The sequence below is a fragment of the Schistocerca gregaria genome, chromosome 8, assembly GCF_023897955.1.
Source record: "Schistocerca gregaria isolate iqSchGreg1 chromosome 8, iqSchGreg1.2, whole genome shotgun sequence".
Taxonomy (NCBI): Eukaryota; Metazoa; Arthropoda; class Insecta; order Orthoptera; family Acrididae; genus Schistocerca; species Schistocerca gregaria.
In genome coordinates, this window is record NC_064927.1 from 344,818,054 (window position 1) to 344,838,948 (window position 20,895).

General features: G+C 45.2%; 1 protein-coding gene across 1 annotated transcript in view; it reads left to right on the plus strand.

Annotated features, from left to right (window-relative positions):
- Positions 1 to 20,895, plus strand: part of LOC126284281 (roundabout homolog 2-like) — a 1,294,877-nt gene that overhangs the window by 729,120 nt on the left and 544,862 nt on the right. The window contains exon 3 of the mRNA XM_049983105.1: positions 1,192 to 1,491. Within this exon, the coding sequence (XP_049839062.1) occupies positions 1,192 to 1,491 (300 nt within the window). The remainder of the gene's footprint in view (positions 1 to 1,191; positions 1,492 to 20,895) is intronic.

Consider the following 20,895-nt stretch of genomic DNA (forward strand, 5'->3'; position numbering starts at 1 on the left):
TTGTTATTGCAAATCTTTCGTTTGGTTTCCCAAAACCGAACAAGAAAGCGATACAAAAAACTGAACATGGGACTGTCGTAGGACCCCAAGCCAAAGGAGGAACAGTCTCATGCGCTGTGATCTACTGTATAAGAACAGCTGACACTAATAATTGTATCTGGTAGGCCGCTCGAATCTGCACGCGAAACTGCCTGACTAGACAACTCCAATGATAAAATCTGAAACGGCGCAACGCATCGAAGTTTTTTTTTTATTAATAATTATTTTCAGCGCAACCTACCCTGCAAAATCCTGACAAGCTTTTCAGATTACTTCTGACCAATCTGTATACAAGCACATCTACATAATTCTGTAATGGCTGTAGTTTTCTCTTCTTTATTTCCTTGTTACATTTTTCTGCAAGTGACATGCCATTTTACTGTAATAGTTAACTTTCCGTCTTTATGAACACTGTCAAATAACGCTATGAAATGTGTGAGAATTGTGAATATCGAATATATGAAGCAGCAAGAGCTATGTCTCTGCTTAGTTTGGTTTCTTGTAAGATTCATCTTTGGTTGTTACTGTACACTGTAGTTGTATCTGCTGCTGTTCTAGCGGTTATCACCATTTTCTCTATTAAGACACTTACTGGCTTTTTGTATAGGTGTAAATATGGAGATTTGACGTACAATACAGGCCCGAGTGTCTTCCTATATCACCAAATGATACGTGATTAATATTAATTTTTGATACTTGTACGTGGATATGATCAGTTTCCTATCGAGTATGCGAGTATGTATACGCAAGCGTCTCTCATTCGTCGCTGTTTCTGGTAGCATTCCTCCACGGGAATCAATCATTTGAGAGCAGACGGTTAATGGACTAGGAACGCTGCATTCCCGTGTGCGGAAAGTTGAAAATTTGAGTCACTCAGACACCGTCTCCAGATGGCCGAAGCGGTTAAGATTACTGCTCACGAGAAGCGGTAAATGCGGGTTCGAGATCCGGTCTGACACAGATTTTCAACTTTCGCCATTGCACTACCACAATGCTGGTATTCCCACCTATCCCTTTCCTTTCTTTCCCCATTCTGTGTTTGATATAGATCCAGAACGAGTCGTTGTCGGTAGGACAGGAGCTAGTGAGGAGTGGTGAGGTTCTTTCTCTGGCTGGACACTGTGTGACGTGCGCGTGTCGTCCCGGTTGCAGGGCAGACGCGGTCGCCGCGCATCACGGAGCACCCGAGCGACGCGCTGGTGGCCCGCAACGAGCCGCTGACGCTCAACTGCAAGGCTGACGGGCGGCCCCCGCCGGCCGTCACGTGGTTCAAGGACGGCGAGCCGGTGCGCACGTCGCCCGCCGACGCCAAGTCGCACCGCGTGCTGCTGCCCGCCGGCTCGCTCTTCTTCCTGCGCGTCAAGAAGGAGACCGACGCCGGCGTCTACTGGTGCGTCGCGCGCAACGTCGCCGGCGTCGCCACCTCCCGCAACGCCACCCTCTCCGTAGCCGGTGAGTACCGCCGCACCTCTGCCCTGTCTACGTCGACTTCTGCTGTTGCACTCCGTAAGTTGCCGGACAGTACGCTACTGGCCATTAATACTGCTGCACCAAGAAGAAATACAAGTGATAAACGGGTATTCATTGGACAAATATATTACACTAGAACTGACATGCGATCACATTTTCACGCAATTTGGGCGCATACATCCTGAGAAATCAGTACCCAGAACAACCACCTCTGGCCGTAATGATACGCCAGGGCATTGAGTCAAACAGAGCTTTGATGGCGTGTACAGGTACAGCAGGTACAGCTGCCCATGCAGCGATACCACGATACCACAGTTCATCAAGAATAGTGACTGGCGTATTGTGACGAGCAAGTTGCTCGGTCACCATTGACCAGACGTTTTCAGTTGGTGAGAGATCTGGAGAATGTGCTGGGCAGGGCAGCAGTCCAACATTTTCTGTATCCAGAAAGGCCCATACAGGACCTAAAACATGCGGTCGTGCATTATCCTGCCGAAATGTAGGGTTTCACTGGGATCGAATGGAGGGTACAGCCACGTGACATCTGAAATGTAACGTCCACTGTTCAAAGTGCCGTCAATGCGTACAAAAGGTGACCGAGACGCGTAACCAGTGGCACCCCATACCATCACGCCTGGTGATAAGCAGTATGGCGATGACGAATACACGCATCCAATGTGCGTTCACCACGGTGTCGCCAAACACGGATGCGACGATCATGATGCTGTACACAGAACCTGGATTCATCCGAAAAAATGACGTTTTGCCATTCGTGCACCCAGGTTCGTTGTTGAGTACTCCATCGCAGGCGCTTCTGTCTGTGATGCAGCGTCAAGGGTAACCACAGACATGGTCTCCGAGCTGATAGTCCATGCTGCTGCAAACGTCGTCGAACTGTTCGTGCAGATGGTTGTTGTCTTGCAAACGTCCCCATCAGTTGACTCAGGGATCGAGACGTGGCTGCACGATCCGTTACAGCCATGCGGATAAGACTCCTGACATCTCGACTGCTAGTGATACGAGGCCGTTGGGATCCAACATGGCGTTCCGTATTACCCCCGTGAACCCACCGATTCAATAGTCTGCTAACAGTCATTGGATATCGACCAACGCGAGCAGCAATGTCGAGATACGATAAACCTCAATCGCGATTGGCTACAATCCGACCTTTATTAAAGTCGGAAACGCGATGGTACGCATTTCTCCTCCTTACACGAGGCATCACAACAACGTTTCACCAGGCAACGCTGGTCAACTGCTATTTGTGTATGAGAAATCGGTTGGAAACTTTCCTCATGTCAGAACATTCTAGGTATCGCCACCTTGTGTGAATGCTCTGAAAAGCTAATCATTTGCATATCACACCATCATCTTCCTGTCCGTTAAATTTCGCCTGTGTAGCACGTCACCTTCGTGGTGTAGCAATTTTAATGACCAGAAGTGTATGTGACTGAGCGTACTACAGATACCCTTCTTCTTCCCACCGCTTTTCCCGGTGCTGTAAGTGTAGTCTACCTAACAAGACGTGTAGTCGGCCGATGCACTGTAGCTATAAACAACCAACGGCATTATTCTGCCGCGTCTCCCTCGGCATTAGATTAGATTATAAATGGCGTCCCAGCAGGAATGGTCAATATTCAGCCATACAGGGGATAGGAAAAACAACGTGAACACCTGTACTTACTTGGGAATGGTTTTATTAATAATGGGTTGGGCCCCCATTTGCCATTAATACAGCTGCGGTTCTTCTTGGGGGAGGAGACAAGACAGCGAGGTCACTGGGTCATCTAATTAGGGAAGGACGAGGCAGGAAGTCGGCCGTGCTCTTTCAAAGGAACCATCCCGGCATTTGCCTGGAGCGATTTTGGGAAATCACGGGATACGTAAATCAGGTTGGCCGGACGCGGGACTGAACCGTAGTCCTCCTGAATGCGAGTCCAGTGTGCTAACCGCTTCGCCACCTCGCTCGGTCGCCCACAAGGGTTCGACAGTGTTCTAGTCCGGGGACTGTGCTGCCCAGGGAAGACGCTGCAGTTCAGTTGCATGCTACTCATACTTCGATTGTACTGTCCTGGCTGTGTGAATAAGTGCATTATCGTCCTGAAATAAGGCATCATTGTTGGGGTATAGCATTTGGGTGATGGGGTGCTCATGATCACTTAAAATGTTCACGTAATCATTGGCTGTAACAGTGCCTTTGAGGGTAGTGATGGGACCAGCAGGATACCATGATATGGCTGCCCACACTTCCACCTACTTGTTTAACTGTTGGAGTCAACCAATCAGGATTGCAGGCTTCTTTTGACGTTCTCCAGACGTAAACCCGTCCCGATGTTGGAAATAACGAAAACGGTGACTTGTCGGACCATATGACGGATTTCCTCTGATCAACCGTCCAGGATTTATGCTCCTGACACCTTGTTTTACCCTTCTTTGCATTGGTTGTCATGGTTTCAGCTCGTCCATGAATATTTGCTTCACGTTCTTGGCGGACAGTGTCGATAGATACGGGGTCTCGAAGATGGCTATTGAGCTCTGCAGTATCTTTAGCCTTCAAAGTTTTGTGTTGTTTTGTGTAGAAGGTCATGACTGTTGAAACAATTGCTCTCAAAACATTCAATAACTTGGCTGTCTTGGTTACTGATGCTCCAGCTAGTCGGGACCCCACAATCTGCCCTCTTTGGAACTCTGTTAGGTTTTTCATTGCATGTCGACCTCGGCCTCTGAATGCAAATACGAAGTGTGCATTACTCGTAAACAACTTGCACTGAAGCCTAGCCCGTACTGAGAACGCACAGTCTAGCACGACACGTGCCTTACCTGCGTTGTTGACCGTCAAACACAACCATCCCATTACTACCACTGTTCACATTATTTTGCCTATCCCCTGTATGACTGGAACGTCAGTCGAAGCAAAAAGTCTAATAGACATGAGATCTAAAATGCATACCTTAAGAACTATCGGCACATGTACGTCTTAGCTACTGTGAAACACATTTCTTCTCATAGCTCTTAAGGTATGCATTTTTGAGCTATTGTTTATTAAACTTGTTTGCTTCGAATGATCCTTCCTGTCATATCCATGTATGTACTTCTAGTTCCGATAAACCCACAATGAGGAGGCCGTCCAGGATGTAGAAAATGTCAGAAAAAGAAGAATACTTAATAGATATTTACAAAGAGAAAGAAGTATGCTTATGTACTTTCTACAGGTCCCAAGTCAAATGGTCCTTATGGATATAGAATAAGTTTAAAAAATCGTAACCATATTTTGATTAAACAGGTAATAAATAAATCGTCACAAAACATGTAAATCTTCAGTACACTGAAGCTGCATATGATAATTCTTATGCTATTGTAGCCATGCCTCTCCAAAGCCCGCATCTCGTGGTCGTGCGGTAGCGTTCTCTCTTTCCACGCCCAGGTTCCCGGGTTCGATTCCCGGCGGGGTCAGGGATTTTCTCTGCCTCGTGATGGCTGGGTGTTGTGTGCTGTCCTTAGGCTAGTTAGGTTTAAGTAGTTGTAAGTGCTAGGGGACTGATGTCCATAGATGTTAAGTCCCATAGTGGTCAGAGCCATTTGAACCATTTTGAACCTCTCCAAATAGAAAAATTATCACTCCACTGAAATTGTACAGAAGTCACATTGTTGTAATGCTCGCATTATTTGATATTATTTGTAACATAACCGCATCAGTTGGTTCTGCTAAGAAACTCATTAGTGGAGTAGGAGCTGGCCATCAATAAATCCTTGGAGCACTTCTCTTCAGCAGGCAATACTGGAAGCAGTAGATAATTCTTTCATTCAACGAGAGCACCAGTGTATCGGTGCCCAGGGTCACCACTTTGAGCACCTTTGAATGGTCTATGCCTGGGCAATGGTACAGGAGAGTCAAAGTCAATTTTGCGTTATGTTTTACTTGGTTTTCATTTGTTTTCTGACAACTTCAGCAAGTGGACGAGTTTGTGATCCCGGGCTAAAAGTCAATGTTGTGTTATGTAATTACTAACGTCGAGTTTCAGTGAATGGTACACTGTGATACATTATTGAATAGGTCTTAAGGAGAGAAAATGAATTACCGAATAATAAAATACTGTGTGCCATTTGAAAAAGTCATACCGCTGTTCATATATTTGTACAAAACAAAGCTACAACGAAGGCCATCATGCTCATTGATGTCCCCCTGACGACTAACGAACATTTGCTTGAAACATTTTATAATTTACATATGGACAAACAGTAATTTAGGGTGGTCAACATAAATGGGACACCCTGCATAGTTAAGAACTTGCTTCGTACTTCACTTAACACAGCCATATTCTGTGGTGAACTGTCATAGTTGTCATGGTTCAGTAGTTAGCAGTAGTATAAGCCATGGAACGAACATAATTATAAAGACCTATATCTTACCACAAAGCACGGTAATCACAGCCTTTAGTTGCACAAAGATTAGGTATCCGTCTTAGAACTGTCAAGTAATAGAAAATATGACTTTTTTGACAGCTACACGGTGGAAACCTGGTAGCTAGGTACTCCTGGTCTATATTTGAAAATTTTGGCAGGTTACTGAGACGAACTGTGTTCTGACCAATCTGGGTGACCGACTAGTTGATGGCTCAGCCCAAGAGTGAAATCCTTGCCTATGAACTAGGGATTTTTTCACTGGCACAACATGAATTTAATGGCCAGAAAGCGTGGTTTCAGACGAGAATGTGATTGAATGTTTTTGTACATATATTTACACGGGGTGTTATAAAAAGATATGGGTGAATTTGAGGAAACATTCATCACACATAGAGTAAGAAAATAGATCATATGGACGTGGATCCAGATACGTTTTATGCCAATTTTAGAGCCCAGTTTCTACAACTCTTCAACACAAATACCATCAGCTTTGAAACGAAGCCTCAAGGGTGAGAAGCACGTTTGCAATAAAGTGATGATAGACCGCATTGCTGAGTGAACCATTTGCAAAAGTATCCGTGTGCAGGAAAATCGGCTCCTGGTTCCGTCTACGCACGCTGTACACGGTATGGCTAGAGCAGGTTCTCATGTAGCCCCCTCCAAATTGTCATGTGTTCATCATTACATGTTGCAGCCATTTGTCCTATTATGACACTAGGGTTGTCGCCAACTGCACGAATAAGTTCCTCCTCCATTTGCGTCGTCGTCGCCCTTCAAGGCCTAACCCAGTCGCGGGTAGCACGCTTAAACGTATCGAGCTCCCTAGGACGATGATCAGTTGACTCCTGACGGGGCACTACCGCTCTAGAAATCCCTACCGATACCAAACATGAGCGCCACGGCCATTCGCACCCGCTAATCCGTACAGCAAATGGATATCTGCTACCTCTGCATTCGTGTAATTACCACTGCACTTACTGGAAACTAAGTCCCCTATTATATATGTGGTGTCTGTTCCTTCAGGGACGTCCGAAAGAACAGACACCATTTTGTCCCTACAGCCACTATGAATCAAGACACAAAGGAAGTAGCCGGCCGGGGTGCCCATGCGGTTCTAGGCGCTACAGTCTGGAACCGCGCGACCGCTACGGTCGCAGGTTCGAATCCTGCCTCAGGCATGGACATGTGTGATGTCTTTAGGTTAGTTAGGTTTAAGTAGTTCTAAGTTCTAGGGGACTGATGACCTTAGAAGATAAGTCCCATAGTGCTCAAAGCCATTTTTTGAACAAAGGCATTAAAGACATTAACTGCCAGTGGGCAATGATTTCTCGTGGCATCTCGCCGATTGCCGTAAGAGTTCGAGCTTGGTGTATATCTGCACTGAAGTGACCATTGGCTGTCATCACCCAATATATATATGTAAATCATATCACTCCATCGGTTGCAACCGAGACTGCCTATTCTTTGTGCAATTATGTATGTGGTGTCTGTTCTTTGGACGCGTCCGAATTTGGTGACCAGCTCTGACTTCGTCACATAAATATCCTCTGCATGACCCCCATGCTTCAGGCAGCAAAGGAGGCAATGAGTCATCTTCCTCGTTAAGGTGGTCGGAAAGAACTGTGTAAGACACACTCAGAATGAGCAACCTTCAGGCCTCAGCGGACACGTACGCAATGTTAATTACTGCACAGTTGATATATTGCACCGCGAGCGAACCTTCTGTTGAGCTTCCATTTAGCCGTTCATTTGCTTCTACGGTGTTTCTCATCGCCTCTGACCAGTCACGAAGATTAATACCACGACTCCCGTAGCCTAAGGTCGTAAACAATGTGTAGTACTACCTCATGCAGAGCTCAACATGAATATCGAAACAGGTGCACATCGCTGCAGGGTAGTTAACTCTCAAGGAAAGTGTTTTATCGTCCGTGTGCAGGGGACTATCTGAAATCATATTACTGAATCAATTCATGTTAAAGTTCAGTCAGTGGCTTGGAAATTATTCGGAATTGTGACATAATAGGGACAGTAGCTATCTAATTCCTGTAGCCACATATGTCGTAGTCTTCAGGTACTATTCTTGTTATTGTGGCTGCATTGTGCGTGACATCTTTTTTACAGATCTACTGATAAAAGAAGCAAAACATATGGAAACCACTCACAACTATTACATTTAATGCCTTAGCGCTACCACTTCAGTAGGTTACTACAAGGAAGTGCATTATTAGTTTTGCGGACGACGAACAAGCGACTCCGAGCTTGCATCGGAAGTTTCAAGGTTCAAAATTGGTCTACCATCAGGATTACTTACGTGGTTTCCCAAAATCTTAAGGAGAATATCGGCATGATTGCTTTGAAAACGACATGCCTCATTTCTTTTCCCAGGATTGCTTGATTTTGCTCCATCGTAAATGGAACAAACGGCATCTTCCACCCTTCTTTGTTAGATCTACAGTGTGAAATCAGCTAGTAAATAACTGGCGTAAATGAATATACCAAGTTTCAGTCATTAAGTGGTTATGAGAACCTGGGACCTGTTTACCCCTTGTCTGTAACTCTGAAATTAATTCGTTTGTTGGGCTTAATTTATCGTCACCATATTCAGCGGACATTCCGGTCTGTGAAAGAAAATCATCGGTTCTGTTAAATTTTGAAGTGTGCAATTCTCTCTGTACTAGGTCTAGGTTCCGTTTACCTGGTACTGCAGTTTACTTGATTGGAAAATTTATTTGTACATAATAAATTTTTCACTTTGTAGCAGGGTGTGCATTGTTTTGAAGCTTCATAACAAATTAAAAAACAGTCTGATGCTCCGGAACTTGAACGCCGAATCTTGCGTTTCGCGGGTCTTTCCGACTGAACTCCTCAGGTGCAACTTACTATCGGCTCTCACATATTCTCCTAGTACCTTTGTTTTTCAAACTTTACAGAAGCTCTCGCTTGTCTTTTTTCGGCTACCAATTCTAGAACAAAGACGATGTTGTTGTTGCAGTTATGGACTTCCGTCCAGACTGGTTTGATGCAGCTCTCTATGCTACTCTATCCTGTGCAAGGCTCTTCATTTCCAAGTAACTACTGCAACCTACATCCTTCTGACTCTGCATACTGTATTCATCTCTTCGTCTCCCTCTACTGCTTTTAAGACCCACGCTTCCTTCCAGTACTAAACTGCTGATACCTTGACGCCTCAGAATGTGTCCTACCAACCGATCCCTTCTTCTGGTCAGGTTGTACCACAAATTTATCTACCCCCCCCCCCCCATTCTATTCAGTACTACCACATTAGTTACGTGATCTACCCATCTAATCTTCAGCATTTTCATGTAACACAACGTTTCAAATGCTTCTGCCCTCTTCTTGTCTAAACTGTTTATCGTCCATGTTTCACTTCCATACAAATACTTTCAGAAAACACTTCCTGACACTTAAATCTATACACTCCATACAAATACTTTCAGAAAACACTTCCTGACACTTAATTCTATCCTCGATGTTAAGAAATTGCTCTTCTTCAGAAACGCAATTCTTGTCATTACAAGTCCACGGTTTGTATCCTCCATACTTCGACGATCATCAGTTACTTTGGGAAAAATGATACCGCGAGAAACGGCTCGGAAACAACCCACAATACACCATCTCATCAAAAGTATCAGCAGATCTAATACTAGATATTAATGTACTTTCAGTGAGGTATCTGAATGTTTGTGGGTGGGCGGCTGGAAGCCCAAGCCTCTTCAAGAGCTCACATAAGGTAGAGATGTTGAACACTTGGGTCTGGGGCGAATTTGACGTTCTGCCTCATCCCAAAGGTGTTCCATTGGGATCAGGTGGGGAGTCTGGGTAGTCCAGTCCATTTCAGGAATATTATTGTTCACAAGGAACTGCCCCACAGATGTCACTTTATGACAAGATCCAGTGTTAAACTAAAGCAAGCAATCATCTCCGAATTATTCCTCAACAGTATGCAGTCCTACCGCATTTAGTGTTTTCATAAGGGAACCATACCTTAAGCAAGAAAAACATCGCCGTACTCTAACACCGCGTTCTTCGTACTTTAATGTCAGCAATACACATGATGGCAGATAATATTCCCCTGGCATTCGCGAAGCCCAAAGCCTTCCGTCGGATTGCCGCAGGGTGTAGTGTTAATTAATCACTCGGAAAGACTAGTTTCCCGTCACCCACTGTCCAGTGGCGTAGCTCTTCATCGCTTAGCGTGTGTAGCTTATGAGATGTTTCTAGGCCATTGCACCTCCTCCTTTTTAACTCACTGCACACAGTCATATAATAGGTGAACTCCTGATAAGCACTTTAGAACTCACAAATGATTTCTTCTGCTGATTTCATGCGACTTTTTTTACAACCACCCTCCGCAGTTCTCAAAGTTCTCTGTCTGTCAGTACACGAGGTCTCGATTTAGCTGTGGTTGTTCCTTATCGTTTCCACATCTCAGTCACATCACAAACAGTCGGTCAGCTTTAGAAGATTTGAATGTCCCTGACACATTTGTCACTCACGTGACATTCAGCAACCAGTCCATTTTCGAAGTCACTGAGCTCTCATGAACAAACCACTCTGCTTCACTGCCGACAACTCAATACTCTCCGCCTCCTTTAGTGACATCTATCGGTCTGTTCTGCTTTACATCGGGTATACCCATGCTTTTGATCTGATAGTGCATATGCCGGAGAACTTCGGTTAAGTTGGGAAAGTAGGCGACAGGTAGTAATAGAAGTGGACTTGTTGGGGTGTATCTCGATGTTAAGTTGGCAATAGCTTTACCCGCGAATCTCAAGGTTCCGGGTCCCTTTCCGACTCATAGTGTTGATATGCCAGGGAGTTTCAAATTTATGTAACTTTTCACCATATTCGTCAGTTAACGGTAGGGAGGAAAGTCATATGCGCCTCTGCCTGTGAATCGTGTTAACGTTTGGTTATTGTCGTATTTTACGAGGCTGAGATTGACGACGAGGCCAGCATTTGCTAAAATAGAGCGTGGAGAACCCCCGAGAAACTACACATGCTTGGCCTGTGTACAACAGCAACGATCGTTAACTCGCCGCACGAATTCGATCCGGCAGGTGTGGCTCAGCAATCCCCCCCCCCCCCCCCCCCCCTTCTCCCACCTCTTTGCCTCACAAGCAGTCGCACTACACGTTAAACTATATAAACTGTCTGTAAGTGATCAACTTCTGAGATTAATCGGTAAGCGTGCAACGACAGGCGTTATCAATATTTTCCAAAATAGACAGCACAAAAACGGGATTTTTCTGGGGCTCATATTTCTGGTTCTGATGTTGATAGAAAGGTAGGATCAAGTGTTCTGTACAGCCCTTGGGCTAGGAAGCTTTTAATTAGGATCCCCCAGTATCTAATAAAACAATGCCGAACATTCTGGTGTAGAATGTACAATTATTAGTTGGTAGTTACGCCACTTGCATGAATATCAACAGCTCAGATGGAAACCCAGTTATAAGCAAAGAAGGGAAAGCAGAAAGGTGGATGGAGTATGTAGAGGGTCTATACAATGGCGATGTAATTGAGGACAGTATTATGGAAATGGAAGAGCATGCAGATGGAGATGAAATGGGAGATATGATAGTGCATGAAGAGTTTGACAGAGCACTGAAAGACCTGAGTCGACGCAAGGCCCCGTGAGTACACAACATTCCATTAGAACTACTAATAGCCTTGGGAGAGCCAGCCCTGACAAAATTCTACCATCTGATGAGTAAGATGTTGAGACAGGCGATATACCCTCAGACTTCAATAAGAATATAATTACTCCAACCCCAAAGAAAGCAGGTGTTCACAGATCTGAAAATTACCGAACTATCAGTTTAATAAGTCACGGCTGCAAAATACTAACACGAATTCCTTACAGACGAATGGAAAAACTGGTAGAAGCCGACGTCGGGGAAGATCAGTTTGGATTCCGTAGAAATGTTGGAACACGTGAGGCAATACTGACCCTGCGACTTATCTTAGAAAATAGATTAAGGAAAGGCAAGCCTACGTTTCTAGCATTTTTAGACTTAGAGAAATCTTTTGACAATGTTGATTGGAATACTCTCTTTCAAATTCTGAAGGTGGCGGGGTCAACTACAGGGAGCGAAAGGCTATTTACAATTTGTACAGAAACCAGACGGCAGTTATAAGAGTCGAGGGACATGAAAGGGAAGCAGTGGTTGAGGAGGGAATGAGACAGGGTTGTAGCCTATCCCCGATATTATTCAATCTGTATATTGAGCAAGCAGTAAAGGGAACAAAAGAAAAATTCGGAGTAAGAATTAAAATCCATGGAGAACAAATAAAAACTTTTCGGCAGTTGAGATGGCAGTTATAAGAGTCGAGGGGCATGAAAGGGAAGCAGTGGTTGGGAAGGGAGTGAGACTGGAAGGACATGTTCTGAGGCATCAAGGGATCACCAGTTTAGTATTGGAGGGTAGCGTGGAGGGTAAAAATCGTAGATAGAGAGACCAAGATATGAATACACTAAGCAGATTCAGAAGGATGTAGGTTGCAGTAGATACTGGGAGATAAAGCAGCTTGCATAGGAGAGAGTAGCACGGAGAGCTACATCAAACCAGTCTGTGGACTGAAGACCACAACAACAACAGATTCAAAGAGATAATGACAGTGAGTTGGGCTGCATGAGTGAGTGAGAATGGGCAGGTAGGAGTGGACGCATAGTGTCCATTTTTCAGTTTAAACAGCAGCGTATTCGCCTTTTTTGAGCTCCGGGAGGAGCGTTTTTCCTCCAGTCTACAGATGTTTTACTCTGATTGATACAGTGTAAAGGTAGAGGGAACACAATCAGACGAACGTAGAATATAATAATGCAGACAATTTTAGTTTTATTATCTTCGCAACGGAGTTGAATACGACGGTATAGTGCCTGACTTTCTCTTCTGTGATTACCCGCAATATGGCAATTTACCGCTTGTTCAGAGCGTTATTAATTTGCCTGAAATTGTTTTAGGGGGGAAAGGGGAAACTGGGAAGCAGCAGAGAGATTGCGGCAGGAGGCGCAAATCTGGGGAAGCGCTTGTCTCGCTGCTTGCGTAGCGCCGGAGGACCACGCGGGCGGCCCGCAAATGCACTTAAGACGGATAATTAGCTGTAGACGGTTTCTGCAGAGCACAGTGACACAAGCTTTGGGCTGGGATTGCGGCACAGCTAAGCCCGCTGCCGCCGCCACAGGCGACGAGGCTGCCGGGAGATCATCCTCTCTCAGCTTCTCTGATGTCCACGGCTCGATTCTAGGCGGCGGCTGATCAGATTTGTGCGGATCTGGCTCAGTAGTCTGCTTTATCCACAGCTGAGAGTCGTTTTGTCTCGAGGAGTAATATCTGGAGTTCCCGAGGAAGTGTTACAGCCTTTCTGCTGATACTGACCTAGACAAACGACCTATTGTTTGCAGATGATGCTCTCATTTATGGTCTTGTTAAGTCACCAGATGATCAAAACTATTTTCAAAATGGTTGAGTCAAGATATCTGTATGTTGCGAAAAGTTAAAATGATTCTAAAAAATAAAAAGAATGAAGTCATCCACTTGAGTACCAGAAGGAATAAGTTAATTTTTAGTTACGCGATAAATCACATGAATCTAAAGGCCGTAAATTCATCTTAATTCTTCGGGATTACTATGAGGGGGGAGAAGGAGAAACTGGGAAGCAGCAGAGATCGCATACATAGTGTTGTGGGCAAAGCAGATCAAAGACTGCGATTTATTGGCAGATGGCTTAGGAAGTGCAACTGGTGTACTAAAGAGACTGCTTACACCACTCTCGCCGGCCTCCTGTGCTTTGTGGTGTGGGACTCGCGTCAAATGGGACAGACGCAGGACATGGAAAAAATTCAAAGAACAGCAGTTCGTTTTGTATAACCGCGAAGTACGGGAGATAGTGCTTCGGACATGATACACGTATTGGGGTGGTAATCACCAAAACAAAGGCGTTTTCCGTTCTGGCAGGATATTATCGTGAAATTTCAATCCTTTCTTTTCCGATTGCGAAAATATTCTGTTGGCGCCCATGTACATCGGGAGAAGTGATCGTCATGATAAAATAAGATAAATCAGAGCTCTCACAGAGAGATGAAAGTGCTCGTTTTTCATGAGCACCATTCGAGAGTGGAACGGTAGAGAAATACGTAGCTTGAAGGTGGTTCGATAAACCCTCTCCCAGGCACTTAATTGCGAAATGCAAAGTGATCATGTAGTTGTACTGTACAAGCAGCTTTCGATCGCCATCTTTCACGATATAGTGACCGAAAAGTGGCGCTCGTAAAAAGATAATAATGTATACCTGGTGTTCCGAATTCTTTGCGACAAGTGTCTTGTGGTGATAGATCCAGTCATACGGTATAACTTATTCTAGACAAACTGTTCACTGACACTTCCCGGCGACGCTAGACGTAGTTTAAGACTGGTTATGGCCCTGTGAGGTGGCAGGTTTAAGCACTCTGTGGCGTTCGTATGCGAAGCGTGTTTTAGCCTATCATCCAGTCGTCTGCTCCGCGTGGAAAGGGGTAAGCCTAGCGGAAGTGAAGTTTCTGATTCTCTGCTGAAATATTTCTCTCGGCTTACAGACATTCTTGTCGCCTCATGGTATAAAACTGCTTTTATCAGTTTAATGGGATAAATAGTATGCCGCACACCTGCTTGGTATATCATGATAGTACAGGCAAATCTCGTCGTCTCAAGGGCGGCAATACTAAAGGGTATCTAGCATCGCTGGGAAGATAAGTGAGCAGTTTGCCTCTGACAACAGCTGCCTCCTATGACGTGATCTACCCACAAAGAATGTGAAACGCCCTGTGTTCAAAATGGTTCAAATGGCTCTGAGCACTATGGGACTTAACGTCTGAGGTCATCAGTCCCCTAGAACTTAGAACTACTTAAACCTAACTAACCTAAGAACATCACACACATCGATGCCCGAGGCAGGATTCGAACCTGCGACCGTAGCGGTCGCGCGGTTCCAGACTGTAGCGCCTAGAACCGCTCGGTCACCCCGGCCGCCAAACGCCCTGTGTGTATTATGTTGGATTACTTATTGAGCCTCTAACGATATTAGTTAACTCCATTGGGTCACTCTTTGGTTGAGGGGTGAATGTGAGAAGAACATCTTTCAGGTAAATGTCTCTGGTGAAACGGTGGGAACGCTGCATATTGTTCCCTGTCCTTGGCAAACCGGAAGGTCGGCTTGCCTAACGCTCTGGTTCATGTGTCATGGGAACGCTGGCGAAGCTAACCCGTCTCCGGTAATGTTTGGTACGAAGGATATGCAGCACCTGGTTTTATTATGGAATCATAGTGACACTGGGAGCTTCTAGCTATTTGCAAAAACTACGAATTTGGGTTGACAACTGGAAAGTGGTACTTTCCTGTTAAAGGTAATAGTTGTGGTTTCCAGACAACAGTCATACCGGGTGGTTCACATATGAAGAGCAAGCAAGGCGACAGGGGTGTAGGAAGCAGTGTGACCAAAGTGAGCGTGTCTCTACAGAAGTTTATGAGGAAACCAATCAAATGAGAGAAGATGCCATGAATGAGAATCAGAGGCTGTTGTTGTCTGCCGATGGGTGAGTTTGCGAGGGTGGAATGCGACGAGCTATTGAGATAGCAGTGAATAAATGTACGAGTATTTTAACTAAAGTTCAGTCTTGATCACAACACTTATGTCTCAATAACATAGGTGACCGGTTTCGGATATATTTATGTAACCATCTTCAGACCCATGGCTTCCTTGGAGGATGGTAGGCGGAGCTCTCCTCAGGTGCTGCGAAGTCAACTGATGAATAAATACACGAGAGAAGAGGCTGGCAGTTCAACCTGGAGTGGCGAAAAGCAGAGCGGACCCGTCCTTATAACTCAAGACGCAGTGCTCAAGGGGCCTCGTAATTTACGAGTAGCACAAAAGAACTCTTTCTAGGTAGAGGGCCGGGGACCCGTAGTTTTCTGTTTCTGGTACTAGTTTCCAGAAAAACTTATGAGTTACTAATTGTCATACTCAGACATTCCCAGAAATTGCTGGTTATGTCGGTGACTGTGTATCTTTGGATTTAAATTTAGTAGAAGAGTTTCATTTTCAACTTATATTGATGATTACTTATTGGTAGTTAGTCTTTCCTTTCTTTAAGAAGTCATTTGTTCTCTTATGTTTGTGTGTGCAGATGAAAGTGTACAAAATGGTTTTCTTTTGATTCAATTTTCCGGAATTGATATCCCTATAGTTTGCTTGATCTTGAATTTTTGCTGGATCTTCGGGAAATTAGCGGTCTGAAGGGTCTTGTGTATCACTGTTAATGAATTACCCTTATCTCACGGGGTCAACATTTTATAATGAGGTTGGCGACCCAATTACTTACAGTATCGTTGTTGACAGGATTACTGTTAGTCAGCCGCAAGCGATTGACTTTATTTAGGTGAAGGGGTGATGCATCACCTTATGTTTATAATAAATGCTCAAAATAATTTCCCTGTTCACTAACAAACGAACTCTTTTTAGTATGTTTCAGACCACTTTACAGAATATGGTGTTGGTTAATGTCCTCCTGGTAGGTAAACAAGATTTCCTTGACACATTCTTTTTTAATTAGCTTCTCGACAATATAAAAAAGTGTGTCAAGCAAAACCTGGTTTTCTTCTTCAAGTGGTGTGACCAGCTAATGGATGTGACAGGTCTAAAATACGGAGTGGTATTGAATTGGATTGAAGAGTTCCTAGATAACAGAACGCAGCATGTCATTCTCAATGGAGAAAAGTCTTCCAAAGTAAGAGTGGTTTCAGGTGTACCGCAGGGGAGTGTCGTAGGACCGTTGCTATTCACAATATACATAAATGACCTTGTGGGTGACATCGGAAGTTCACTGAGGCTTTTTGCGGATGATGCTGTGGTATATCGAGAGGTTGTAACAATGGAAAATTGTACTGAAATGCAGGAGGATGTGCAGCGAATTGACGCATGGTGCAGGGAATGACAATTTGATCTCAGTGTAGACAAGTGTAAGGTACTGCGAATACATCGAAAGAAAGATCCCTTATCATTTAGCTACAATGTAGCAGTTCAGCAACTTGAAGCAGTTAATTCCGTAAATTATTTGGGAGTACGCATTAGGAGTGATTTAAAATGGAATGGCCATATAAAATTAATCGCTGGTGAAGCAGATGCCAGTCTGGGTTTCACTGGAAGAAGCCTAAGGAAATTCAATCCGAAAACAAAGGAAGTAGGTTACAGTATGCTTGTTCGCCCACTGGTTGAATACTGCTCAGCAGTGTGGGATCCGTACCAGATAGTGTTGATAGAAGAGATAGAGAAGATCCAACGGAGAGCAGCGCGCTTCGTTACAGGATCATTTAGTAATCGCGAAAGCGTTACGGAGATAAAAGATAAACTGCAGTGGAAGACTCTGCAGGAGAGACGCTCAGTAGCTCGGTACGGGCTTTTGTTAAAGTTTCGAGAACATACCTTCACCGAAGAGTCAAGCAGTATATTGCTCCCTCCTACGTATATCTCGCGAAGAGGCCATGAGGATAAAATCAGGGAGATTAGAGCCCACACAGAGGCATACCGACAATCCTTCTTTCCACGAACAATACGAGACTGGAATAAGAGGGAGAACCGGTAGAGGTACTCAGGGTACCCTCCGCCACACACCGTGAGGTGGCTTGCGGCGTATGGATGTATATGTAGATGTAGAGCTTCCCCAATCATAGGGTATATTAAAGGGGGTGTTGATATAAAATCCACAATTCATGAACATGATGAACTTCATATGTGCTTCAGCTTGCAATGTAACTAATTTCGAAAGGCTTATAATGAATCACTTGAATTTGGCTACAGACCCGAAATTCCAACAGTCTCCGAAAGAAAATGAAAATGAGCCAAATAGCGAAAGCATCATCATAGAGACAATTCTACATAGATAATGTTAGGAAAATGTAGTCCCAGCCGCGCCACTGCGAGGAGCGGGAAACCTAGAGCTCGTTGGCCGAACCGGGAATCGAACTCATGTCCCCGCTAATAGCCCCACTATTTCCTACGGCCGGCCGAGAACAGACGAGATGCCGTTACGTGAAAGGCGGTCAGCGACGTCGGCCTGCGAGTAACCTTTCGTGTCTCGCATTTAGAAAACACAGCCGGAGATCAAATGTCGGGCGTTGTACGCCGTAGGCACGCGCCACCCAGAGCGAGTGGAAGGCATCATAATTTGCGCGCGGCTTTCGCCCCAGCGAGCGCAGCGCGAGATTCCGTCGACCCGGGTGGGGGGGATACGTCAGTGTGGTGCCCGTGTGCGGCCCGGGGTCGCAGCTGTCCGCCGCTTTCTGCGCTGCCGCCACGCCCCTCAGCACGCGCCTATTACCATACACAGCAGAGCGGAAACCTCGCTCTCCTCCGCACGGCGGCCCGCGGCGAGCCGTGGAGCTCGGGCTGACCCCCATTGCCGCCCCCGCCGCCCCCGCCGCCGCCTCCAGTCAATAACATTGATTCCCGACCCGGCGCGTCCCACCCTCGGGAAATGAAGGAGACAGCGCCCGTTACCGGGATTGACTCCGGCCGGGGCGTTGTCCCGCAACCTCTCTCTGCGGCCGGCTCGTCACGCCGCCAGCGGTCGATCCGCTTTCCACTTAGCGAACATCTGCATCCGCACTCTGCAGACCACTGAGAAGTGCGTAGCACAGGATTAAATTCAAAGATATAGTAGCAACAGCAGTTGAGAGATTCATACCTCATAAATTGGTAAGAGATGGAACTGATCCCCCACGGTACACACAAAACAGGTCCGAGCGCTGTTGCAGAGGCATCGGAAAAAGCATGCGAAGTTCAGAAGGACGCGAAATCCCGAAGATTGGCTAAAATTTACAGACGCGCGAAATTTGGCACGGACTTCAATGCGAGATGCCTTTAATAGGTTCCACAACGAAACATTGCCTCGAAATTTGGTAGAAAATCCGAAGAAATTCGGGTCGTATGTAAAGTACACAAGCGGCAAGACGCAGTCAATACCTTCGATGCGCAGTGCCGATGGTACTGTTACCGACGACTGTGTCGCTAAAGCGGAGTTATTGAACGCAGTTTTCCGAAATTCCTTCACCAGGGAAGACGAATGGAATATTCCATAATTTGAAACACAAACAGCTGCTAGAATGAGTTCCTTAGAAGTAGATACCTTACGGGTTTCAAAGCAACTCAAATCGCTTGATACGGGCAAGTCTTCAGGTCCACATTGTATACCGATTAGGTTCCTTTCAGATTACGCTGACACAATAGCTCCCCACTTAGTAATCATATACAATCGCTCGCTCACCGATAGATCTGTACCTACAGATTGGAAAATTGCGCAAGTTGCACCAGTGTTTAAGAAGGGTAGTAGGAGTAATCCATTGAACTACAGACCTATATCATTGAAGTGAGTTTGCAGTAGGGTTTTGGAGCATATACTGTATTCAAACATTATGAATCACCTCGAAGGGAACGATCTATTGATACGTAATCAGCATGGTTTCAGGAAACATCGTTCTTGTGCAACTCAGCTACCTCTTTATTCGCACGAAGTAATGGCCGCTATCGACAGGGGATCTCAAGTTGATTCAGTATTTCTAAATTTCCAGAAAGCTTTTGACACCGTTTCTCACAAGCGACTTCTAATCAAGCTGCGGGCCTATGGGGTATCCTCTCAGCTGTGCGACTGGATTCGTGATTTCCTGTCAGGAAGGTCGCACTTCATAGTAATAGACGGCAAATCATCGAGTAAAACTGAAGTGATATCAGGTGTTCCCCAGGGAAGCGTCCTGGGATTCTGCTGTTCCTGATCTATATAAAAGACCTGGGTGACAATCTGAGCAGGTCTCTTAGGTTGTTCGCAGATGATGCTGTAATTTACCGTCTTGTAAGGTCATCCGAAGACCAGTATCAGTTGCAAAGCGATTTAGAAAAGATTGCTGTATGGTGTGGCAACCGGCCGCGGTGGTCTCGCGGTTCTAGGCGAGCAGTCCGGAACCGTGCGACTGCTACGGTCGCAGGTGCGAATCCTGCCTCGGGCATGGATGTGTGTGATGTCCTTAGGTTAGTTAGGTTTAAGTAGTTCTAAGTTCTAGGGGACTAACGACCACAGCAGTTGAGTCTCATAGTGCTCAGAGCCATTTGAACCATTTTTTTGGTGTGGCTGGTGGCAGTTGACGCTAAATAACGAAAAGTGTGAGGTGATCCACATGAGTTCCAAAAGAAATCCGTTGGAATTCGATTACTCCATAAATAGTACAATTCTCAAGGCTGTCAATTCAACTAAGTACCTGGGTCTAAAAATTACGAACAACTTCAGTTGGAAAGACCACATGGATAATATGGTCGGGAAGGCGAGCCAAAGGTTGCGTTTCATTGGCGGGACACTTAGAAGATGCAACAAGTCCACTAAAGAGACAGCTTACACTACACTCGTTCGTCCTCTGTTAGAATATTGCTGCGCGGTGTGGGGTCCTTACCAGGTGGGATTGACGGAGGACATCGAAAGGGTGCAAAAAAGGGCAGCTCGTTTTGTATTATCACGTTATAGGGGAGAGAGTGTGGCAGATATGATACGCGAGTTGGGATGGAAGTCATTAAAGCAAAGACGTTTTTCGTCGCGGCGAGATCTATTTACGTTATTTCAGACACCAACTTTCTCTTCCGAATGCGAAAATATTTTGTGGAGCCCAACCTACATAGGTAGGAATGATCATCAAACTAAAATAAGAGAAATCAGAGGTCGAACAGAAAGGTTTAGGTGTTCTTTTTCCCGCGCGCTGTTCGGGAGTGGAATGGTAGGGAGATAGTATGATTGTGGTTCGATGAACCGTCTGCCTAGCACTTAAATGTGAATTGCAGAGTAATCATGTAGATGTAGATATGTTGCAAGCGAAAAATGATTCTGTAGAACTTAAAACACGATTGTTCTTATTGCAGAAGTTTATTCGCACAGATCGTAGAAAAAATACA